Genomic DNA, 10,532 nt, shown 5'->3' on the forward strand with positions numbered 1-10,532 from the left:
TTTTGTAGCATTTTCCTTTAAATGTTAATGAGCTCTGCTGACCCCTCCCCTCTCTTCCGAGCTGCTCTCAGAGAGACTGTTTACTTTAGCCGCATTCATCGTGAAACTTGCTAATTAGTACATTATTAGGAAAGGCGATTTGTTGCAAAGATTCATTACAAAACATACTCACTTCTTCTGTAGATGAAGCTGGGTCACGAATGATTCGCGCGAACAAAGACGCATTTATGTAGATCGGGGGAGCATTCCCTTCAAAAACAAACGTAATCCACTGTGTCTTCAGCGGCTCAGATGTCGGGAGTAAATGACGACTGCTATGTTCATTATTACATCCAACAACAGAACACCTCAATCCTAAGGTAAGACGCCAGTCCAGTCTGTGCTGAAACGCTACTGTCAATCAAACTATCGTGGGAGGGGCCTGTCTGTGTGACGTCACACAGACAGGCATCTGAGATCGGCTTGATTTGAGAAAGGGGTAAAGATTTTAGTAGATTGAAAAAAAAAAACACTGGGTGGATTTTTATCATTTTAGGGTGGTTGTGTACACACACTGCCAACACACATTTCAGTTCAAACAACTTTTAAAAGTGCATGTAGCATCCGATGACCCCTTTAAAGAATTTTCTGCAACACCTTAATTCAAATTCAATTTAAAAAGGCAAGACTTTAAGCATTTTCAATTTAATGTGAAAAAAAAATAAAAAGCTCAAATGAAGGTTCATTTAAACCTAGCAATGATGTCTTTTATTTGATCATTTCTTGAAGCGATTAGACTGACTTTCAGGTCAGTCTTACTGGTTGATTTGCATTTGCTGAACGTTTTTGCTAATAGAGTCACAAACAGATTGAGCAGGCCGTACACAAAGTTGATGTGGAGAAGGACATTAAATCGCTGCTCGAGGACGTCAGTGCTACGGAGGATGACAACAAAGCTGAATTTCTCATGGCTGACTACTTTGTAAGTCTTTGAGTTTGCAACACAAATTTGTTTGTGTTGCAGGAATTGATATGAAATGGGTTGCTGTTTGTGTGTGTACGTTTGTGCAGGAGGAAGAAGGAAAAACAGTCATGGGAAAAGACAGAAGGAAAGATACCATCAGGGCCAAACTTCAGCGTCTGGAGGACTGCATCACGAAAACAAAAAGCGACAGAGAAGGTTTAGATCTTGTAGATACTGTGTTTCAGAGCTGAGCGTATGTGATTTAAAAGGGTCATATCATGAGGAATCACATTTTCCTTCAACATTTGAGTTGAAGGAACACGTCAAAGGCACTTTTTGGTGTCCAGAAATCTGCCTGTCAGGGCACGTTAAGATAAAAAGGAAGAAACAGGACGGATACTGTTATTCCTAAATACCTGAAGAACTAATCGGAGAAAAAACGGTAGGAAGTTCATGAAAAACTACTTTAGACCACAGGGAACTGAATTTAAAAAAGTATTATATGACCTGCTTTAAATAGAACTTTTATTCCTCAGAGATCTTATTAGGTGGTTTTGTCCTGTTTATATTGTTCATTATATGACATTTAGCTCAACACTGACACATAAATCTGGATTTCAGGTTTAGAGAAAATGGTGAAAGTATATAGAGAACAACCAAACTTCTCCAATCAAAACAACTTGGAGGAAACGGAACAGTTACTGGATGAGGTCAGATCTTACATTTCATACCAATGTTCTGTTGAATTTTAATCATAACTTTGCTTTGCTTCAAATTTGTCAAAAAACAGGTTTAAATGAAATGCAAATTTTATCCATTTAAATATTTTATCAAAAATGTAAGGGTATTTATTTAACAAAAAGGTTTTAAACTAAATACTGACTGCTCTCTCTCTCGGTAGGCCATCCTCAAACTGGACCTTTTGGAAGCGACACATTGCAAACTGACTCACAGTCTGGCGGAGATAGAGGGCAAGCCGAAATCAAGACATCGATTCAGTGACAGCATCACTAAATGGAAAGAAAAGGTGAGGTTGCCCGAAAATCTCACGCACGCACACACACACACACACATATATACATATATATAGGTAAAATTAAAAATGTATCATCAGCATGCATTTTAAGTGCAAACTTTTGGAAGTAACACATTTTATTATTAATAATTTTTTTAATTTAATTTTATGTTGGTACATTTATTATAAGCATGCATATTTTATTTCAGTAAAATTATTATCAGCATGTATTTTCAGTGCAAACTTTTGGGGGTCAAAATATAGTTTTTATTTTATTTAATTAAAATGATTATCAGCATGCATTTTAAATGCAAACCTTTTGGAGGAACAAATAAAAAAAAATATATATATATATATTTTTTAGTAACTTTATCATAATGCCTTTTAAGTTCACATTTCTAAAGTTCACACAGACAAACGTTGAACAAAAAACTGAGGAGTCTGTGTAGGTACTGCAGGGGGACTGATAAAACACTTCTTTAAAAAAAAAAATTAATAAATATGGTTAGTGTCTCTAGTGTCAAAAGAAACTCCCTTAAATCATCCTTGGTTGATTCGGTTGATCCTATCATGTAAAACCTCCATTAAACATGTAAATCTTGTTGAATCCAGGACAGGAAAAGGATGTAAACATGAGTTAATTGAGAAACTAGTTCATCACTAATTTAGCATGATGTTTCGTTTAGGCGGTTGCTTTTAAACAGCCTACACTTTTTAGACTATAATATATGGGTTTCCCCAAGGCTGCAGGGTGAAGAGAGACAGTATCGCAATTAATAAGCCTAATTTAGAGGTAAAAAAAACATCTAAATGTTGCATGACCTCTCTGGTTTTGCTCCAGGACTGTGAGCACAGCATTGTGCAGCTTTCTCGACCGGTGAGGATCAAAAAGACTCCGTTCAGATCACGTCAGTCCATGAGGAGCTCCGTGATCAATAAGAGTGCGCTGACCAACCAAAGCCCTGATACGACAAGTGAAGAGCCCTCGCCTGAGACGACCGATGTCACGCATAACAACACAGATGAGCAGCAGAGCGGCCCGGTTAACGGAAGCATGTCTGAATCTGAAGAGGATAAAGGTAAACAGCAAGCAAAACATGTTTACCTTTATTTTATGAACACACAAACTCCTGATTTCATTTTTGTGTTAAATTCCCTAAACAGGCTCAGAATTCTGCTCAATCGGCAGATGCAAGGCTTTATACAGCTTCACGTCAGAAAGAGAGGATGAGTTAAACATTAATGAAGGTAATATGGTAGTTCATCTTAATATATCATCCCTCAGCACCTGCTTTCTGTTGACTCTCCCTCTTCAATCTGGCATGAGACGTACTGGATATCTTTCAGAAGGACGACACGGGCTGGTGGTTCGGTGAGCTGAACGGACAGAGAGGACATTTCCCATCCACGTATGTGGAAGAGCTGCCTGTTTTCACTGAGATGAAGTCATCTGAAGCTTAGCTTCAAAAGAGCATGTGATGGAAAAGGTCACTGACCTCGACGCCACTGAATCATGATTTACTCGTGCTGTAGGGTTAAACACACTTTATGCGATTACTGGAAAAAGGACTTTAAATGAAAAAATTCAATGGATAAAATCAGATTCATCTGAATCATTGACTCAAAAGAACAATTCACTCACAAATCATGCATTAGTATGACTTGAGTAGTTGACGAGCAATATCTAGCCGATTAAATGTTTTAGAGCAGAGCATAAATGTATTTGCTACGAAAATTTCCATAATGTCTAGAAAAGAGAATTTAAAAATTTCACGTTTTCTGTTTTTTTCATGAAAGGAAGCCGATAAATTAAATCCATTATTAACTTTATTGTAAAAAAAGAAATTTATATGCAATGCAAATGTTTTAGACCTTTTAGTCACTGTAGTATAAAACAAAAAAAAATGTAAAAGCACTTTAAGACTTTTGTTTTGTTTATTTTATGACTTGTATAAATTTTTATTGCTAAAATTACAAATCAATGAATATACAAAGAACTGAAACAATGAAATATTTAATATTAAGTAATTACTGATGGTTTAGGTAAATAAAAGCTCAATATATTGTATGTGCTAAACGTCTATAAAAACGGTGTCTGGGTCTCTGACCGTTTTAAATGGATCTGAAATGAAAAATCAGCTTTTGTTCGTCAGTCAGGCTGTCTTTGCGCCACTGTGAAGTGCCACAAACTCTCTCCGGACGTTTGCAAGGAAGGCGGGAAAGTTATTGGTCTCCTGCAGTCTGCGCTCTAGATGTCCCATTTTCTCCAGAGGAGGGTCACAGGAGACGACTGAGGGGAAAATATGATCATGTTATTCAGTACTTCAGTTGGGTCAGTCATTCAAAAGTTTGGGGTCAGTAAGATTTAAAAAAAATAATAATAGTTTTATTCAGCAATGATGCATTATATTGATCAAAAGTAACAGTAGAGACATTTATATTAATGTTACAAAAGATTTCTATTTCAAATAAAAGATGTTCTTTTGAACTCTGTATTCATCAAAGAATCCTGAAAAAAAAAGTATCTTGGTTTCCACAAAAGCGTTAAGCAGCACAACTGATTTCAACATTGATAATGATGAAAAATGTTTCTTGAGCAGCAAATCAGCATATTAGAATGATTTCTGAAGAATCATGTGACACTGAAGACTGGAGTAATGATGCTGAAAATTCAGCTTTTGGTTATTTTAAACTGTAAAAATATTTTACAATATTACTGTTCTTACTGTGTTTTTATGAAATAAATGCAGCCTTGGTGAGACTTTTTAAAAACATCAAAAATATCTTACTGACCACAAACTTTTGAACTGTAGTTTAAGTTTTGTTTAAGTAATGCCTAATTTACCATTTATCATTAAATAATAAAATTAATATTCATATTTATCAATGAGTCTAATCAAATGCATGACGAAAAAGGTGTAATTTAACAGTACTTAATTTCTTTATGGTAACTAGTGTTTTTTTACAAAAATCAAAGATAATAAAGAGATCAGAAGATGAGTACTGTAGCGTCTGGACCAATCAGACACACCATTTTTCATTTGATTTAACAAATCAATTATTCATTAGATTAACAAACGTTCACAGACCCCTCACCCAATAAACATACTGGGTGCCAAGATGTCTGTGAACGAGGCCCAGGACACTGGTTACCATGGCAACCACGACACCTTTGCTAGACCAGATACATTTACGACCTAATGCCATGTTGAGAATTTCCCCTCGCACTACATTTTCCATAGGAAATCCACAGTGCACAGTAAAAATTGACTCTTCTCTAATTAATTAATAGGAAAACCTTTCTTTGAATGAACACACATATCCTTCAGGTCATTGTGTATGTTGTCTTTGAGATTTTATACAGGCTTATGATGGAACCACTCGTTCCTGTCATCTTACCTATATGTAACCCTACCATGTTTAGTATATATGAATTAGTCTTCTGATGATCTAAACGAGAGTGTATATTATATGTTGGTACATAGGCAATATATTAGTGTCCTGAGAATCTTTAGTAATTTCGATTCAAGTTCCATATGCAAATTACCATGCTTCCACACAAAGGGTCATAAACTCCCCAGTATTTCCAAACTCCCACTTGGGATTCCGGCCTTTCTCATTGGACAAGCCCATCTTGAGAGGCGGGAATCTTCGCAGACTTTAAAGGCCTCACATTCAGTGACCCGCACAGAGTCGGTGGTTTGTTTGAATTCTGAAAAGATGTGAGCTACAACGCTCCAGGACACCCTAAGTTTTGTGCCAGGCCTCGGGCCTTGACTTTCCATTCACCAAGATAATCTGACTCAAACTGGTTCTTTTCCATCAACCAACTTCAGCAAACATCAACTTGAGCCTTCAGATTGCATCAGGAATCTCTGTCAGACAGACAAGACGTGCAAGTATCAAACTTAGTCTTATTAATTGATACATTAGGTATCATTTGCACCTTTTTACAAAGGTGTGTTTGAACTAAGAATCTGATGTTCCCTTCAGGCTGTAAATCTGCTGAATATGCAAATGGTTCCATAACTTCATTCCTTATTTCTCTCCTCTTTACTGCTTAAGCTTTAACCCTTTCCTATACCAACTGTATGCGTGTGTGTGTGTGTGTGTATGTAAGACTAGTTTAAGTGTTTATGTAGTTAATAAAGTCTTACTTGTATCACACTTGACGTTGTTCATTGTTTGCTCATAACTGGAGTCCCTAATCATGCAGATTTATGCTACAGGCTCTGTGTAGAGTTGTACAGTAAGAAAGTTATTTCCCTTAACCAGGAAATTAACGTTCTTAGAATTGACAGACAGTTGACCCTGAGAGGTCAAGTAAATATCTACAGCGGATCTAAATATTTATAATTAATTATAACTAGTTATGATTAATTATTCATATTTCCCCATGAGCTGATTCGCTACAGTACTTACTGTGGTAAACGCCCTCTGCATCGAGCTGTAGGAGGAACGTATGGACCATGTCTGGATCTTTACGACTGATGTTCCTGAAGACAAACTGCAGCTTCTCACCTGTAAATAAACAGAGATGTTCATGATACACAAGCAAACCTTATCTCAAGTTTGTGACCACTAGTAAAAAAAAAAAGCTTTTATTTTTAAATTGTATAATCAGCAATAACAATTTAAGTGAAAAGTTCAATTGAAAATGCTTACATTTGATTACCGACCTAGAAATAGTGCCAAATTATTTTCAAAATCCAAACACTTTGTTCATTTCAAGGTTTAAATGAAAGAAAATCACAGATTTTCAATGTGGTCTCAGACTTTCGTACCTCACTCTATTTGAATGATGTATCTAATGCATAATGAAAGGGGGAAAAAAACTTCATACTTCAGTCATACTGTATGTTATAGTTAAACACAAAGACTTTACCTTGGATTTTTCTGATCTCAAGACTGAGGTGTTTCTGAAAGATGTCTTTACATATGTTCAGATTTTTCAGTCTGTCCTTGTTGGCTTTATTTTGTGACTGAATCACTATAAAAATGTAGTAAACAAGCATTAGTGACATCAGTTTGAATAGAAAGCAACATTAAACCTGTCCATAGTGTCTGTCTGTCACCTAACAGTCGTATGCAGAAAATAAAGAGTACATGTGGCAAAATTAATGAACAAATATGAATAAATAGAACTTAATATTCTATTTGTTTACCGGAAATCCAGCATTTAATTCAGAGATATTTATAGTTAATAATTCACGAATGAATCATCCTTATGAGTATTTCTTTTCAATGATTTAGTAGAAATGATTCACAAAGTGTTTCATAAATCACTTATCTGTAACGGATCACTCTCTCTACCTCTCTTTAAGTGTAATGCATCTTTAAGCCGCATGGGAGGAAAGATTGGCCTACTCACATTCCCTGTTTTTGGCCTGATCCTTCTTGAGCTTCTCGATTCTCTGGAATAAGAGCGCTTTGTGATGCTCTTTGTCTTCAATCGCTGACACCACCTCAAGATGTTCAGCACTCTTCTCTTTCAGTGAAGATGTTTCCTCTTTCAAATCTAACACAAAAGAAAGGAAATATCCTGGCAGTCATTCATCTGACAAATCAAGACAGCACACAATATTAAATTGCTGTTATTAAAAAAAATGTCAAGCAAGTGTGCCAATCAACTTCTCACCTTCTTTGAATGTTTGTATCATGTCAAACATGTTTTCATCCTCCTTGCATTTCTTAAAACAAGTACCTATGTAGAAAGAAAGAAAGAAAGAAATTAATTAATTAATTCCTGGGCAACTTGAAATATTCACATACATTTTTCTTGCAATACAAAATAAAAAATAAAAATAAAAACTACGGAAACTTGTTTCCACCACCGGATAAAAGATTAAAAAAAGGTAACTGGGACTTTTTAAATCTCACAATTCGTACTATTTTCCTCACAATTATGGTTTTTATTTCACAATTCAGACTTTTTTTTTCTTGAATTCTGAATTCGTATTTCACAATTCTGAGTTTATATCATAATTTTCCAAATTTTCAGAAAAGTCAGAATTTTGAGATGGTATTCCATAGCATAGAGAGAGAGAGATAGAGAGAGAGAGAGAGAGAGAGATCTGATGTTTCCAGCACATCTACATTATATTATGCCAAATTATTGTATTATATTACTTAGATGTATATTTTGCTATATTTTGTATTTCTAGTTTATATACTTACATTAATAATTCATTTTGCACTACATACTTTTTATATATTATTATTATTACTATTATTATTTTTTCTTTCTGTTAATACATATGTGCACTATTTGTAAGCAGTCCAGCTGCAATTGCTTTGGCAATACAAATGTATAATTTTTGTCATGCCAATAAAGCACTCTTAAATTGAAATTGAAATTGAGAGAGAGAAGAGAGAGAGAGAACAATTTTTTTTTTAAATCCTGTGGCATAAACAAGCTTCCATAAAAAGCAGAATTGCGAATATCATAATGATTTTAATGCACTTTTTAGTTTCTGTGAATCAGTTTAAACTGATAAAAATGAATTGGTTCAAAGCTATCATTCAAATAATTGTCATTAATAGTTTTTATTTTTATTTTTTAAATCAGACCAAATAATATTTCAAATTTTTTTTTCACCATTTCACCCATCAGTTTTAAATGCAGATGGATCATAATGACAGATGATTAAACTTAAAGGTCCTACTTTGCTTATGCTTTCTATTCAACAACTAGTCTTGTTAAAATGTATATTAACAATAACACTTTTGCACATTCAACTCAAACCCACAAAACAATTCTGTGCATCTCTTACCCAAGACGGACTTCATGTACTGCCTGTGTTCCTGACAGAGCTCTGCCACCCTGTCATTGAGCACCTCTCCCATGGCCTGATCCAGCAGTTTGGTCCTGATCTCCTCCAGTCTGCTGTTGAACTGCTCCACAACATTATAGTCTCTGATAGATGCCATACTGAGCTGCAAAACCATCCGAACAACACAATGACAGTTACTACCGTTACTACACAAGACTCAGGGTCTGTTTACTGCATATTATTACACATTATCTACTCTAATATAATATAACCTTACAATAAAGTTATATATGCATTATATACACGACATACTAATATCCATGTTTAACGGACAACCAATATAGCGTAACGTTACAGTTGTTGTTTTTGCTGTTTAGATATAATGTTTCAGTGCGATGTCTTTTTCTTAATTTCTAGGCACTGAAACCAAAATAATATTGATTAAATGTTGTTTTAATAGTCGGAAAGAAGATTTAAATCACTAACCCGTTTTATGGCGTGAATATAAACGCAAATGTATTCTTGTTGTTTTCAAAAATCCGCGCCCGGAACATCAGCAGTTAAACAGGAAGTGGCGTCAGATAAACGCGTCGTAGTCACAACTACAAAATAGCGGCATGAAATTACCTAAACTGTTCATAGCATACATAAGAAATTAATTTAGTGTTCCTAAGTATGAATTTTATTTTCCCTCAAAAGGCGAAGTGTTTATTGGTTATATACCCGATGTGCGGTCGGTAATTTTCCCTTCATTGAGTAACGTTAGTTTGTTATTGTTGCGCCATCTGGTGTTTGTTTGAGCGCTGGCTGCTACAGTGCGTACTAAAGTGTGCTGTTTCATAAAGGAACTCTCGGCCACACTCCGGAGGAGAAGGGGGCGGTAATGCACCAATAAGCTGGATGCCAACCGCCGTTAAACTGGAAAGAAGAAGAAGAAGAAGAAGAAGGAACTATCGGTCTGCATTTTTATCTGACAAAACATGTCTTATTTCACATCAGGAAAAAAAAATACATGTTTAGGAAAAATCATGTCTTTTTGGACAACATTTTTTTGGAAGTATAATTTCATGTCTGGCTTGTTTCGCATTTGTTATAACTTATCACAAATAAGCATAGTTGTTGTTTACAAACGGGTCATTTTCTAGTAGCCTATTTAGTGCCATTTGTGTCCCCATGATATAGAACACTATAAAAGTGTACCAAAAAATTAATTAATTAAAAATAATTACTCTGATTTTAGTGCAAGTAGGCTAAACACATGACTCTCATGAAGAGGAAGTATAGAATACTTTTTGGTGGCAAGCTATCGACAACAAGCATAAGATCACTCTTTAATTCACCCTTTTTTCAATGTTTTAGATTGATTCACTGATGTGGTAAAGCATAACATGTCCACTCTGTTATGCTTATTTATAGTGGAAACTGATAATTGTTTGTAATTTTGAAAATATGGTTAATAAACACATTAAAAATCTTCCTTGGTGATCACTATATACGCACTAGCTTGTTGTTCATCACATGAGTAGCAATGGCTGACTTTAGCATAAAATGTCCCTCCTGTTACAGGGTGGACATATTGTAAAAAAAATATATATATATATATATATAAAAAGATAAGTGTTTACAGCATGTACAGTCATGATCAAAAGTTCTGAGAATGACACAAATATTAATACCAGTAAATTTTGACCTTGTGGGGTCCTTTATTGGTCCCCATGAGGAAAACAGCTTATAAATCATAAATAATGCAGTGTTTTGTGGTGTGGTGTGGTGTGGTGTGGTGTGTGTGCGTGTGTGTGTG

The 10,532-nt window shown here is 35.1% G+C and overlaps 2 protein-coding genes across 2 annotated transcripts in view; one reads left to right on the plus strand and one right to left on the minus strand.

Annotated features, from left to right (window-relative positions):
* Positions 1-3,457, plus strand: part of LOC107707601 (nostrin-like) — a 9,703-nt gene extending 6,246 nt beyond the window's left edge. Inside the window, exons 10-16 of the mRNA XM_016511678.1 lie at positions 836-961; positions 1,051-1,159; positions 1,565-1,653; positions 1,845-1,970; positions 2,800-3,037; positions 3,123-3,211; positions 3,288-3,457. Of these exons, the coding sequence (XP_016367164.1) occupies positions 836-961; positions 1,051-1,159; positions 1,565-1,653; positions 1,845-1,970; positions 2,800-3,037; positions 3,123-3,211; positions 3,288-3,419 (909 nt within the window). The 3' untranslated portion in view covers positions 3,420-3,457. The remainder of the gene's footprint in view (positions 1-835; positions 962-1,050; positions 1,160-1,564; positions 1,654-1,844; positions 1,971-2,799; positions 3,038-3,122; positions 3,212-3,287) is intronic.
* A 487-nt stretch (positions 3,458-3,944) lies between these two features.
* Positions 3,945-9,325, minus strand: LOC107707602 (kinetochore protein Spc25-like). Its single transcript, XM_016511679.1, has 7 exons — positions 9,218-9,325; positions 8,732-8,894; positions 7,597-7,662; positions 7,330-7,476; positions 6,844-6,948; positions 6,381-6,479; positions 3,945-4,248 (listed from the first exon to the last, which is right to left on the minus strand). Exons 2-7 carry the CDS (start codon positions 8,886-8,888, stop codon positions 4,112-4,114), a joined length of 711 nt encoding a protein of 236 aa, XP_016367165.1. The 5' UTR covers positions 8,889-8,894; positions 9,218-9,325; the 3' UTR covers positions 3,945-4,111.
* Positions 9,326-10,532: the final 1,207 nt, after the last annotated feature.

The sequence above is a fragment of the Sinocyclocheilus rhinocerous genome, unplaced genomic scaffold, assembly GCF_001515625.1.
Source record: "Sinocyclocheilus rhinocerous isolate Xijiao unplaced genomic scaffold, SAMN03320098_v1.1 scaffold2400, whole genome shotgun sequence".
In the NCBI taxonomy this organism is placed as follows: domain Eukaryota; kingdom Metazoa; phylum Chordata; class Actinopteri; order Cypriniformes; family Cyprinidae; genus Sinocyclocheilus; species Sinocyclocheilus rhinocerous.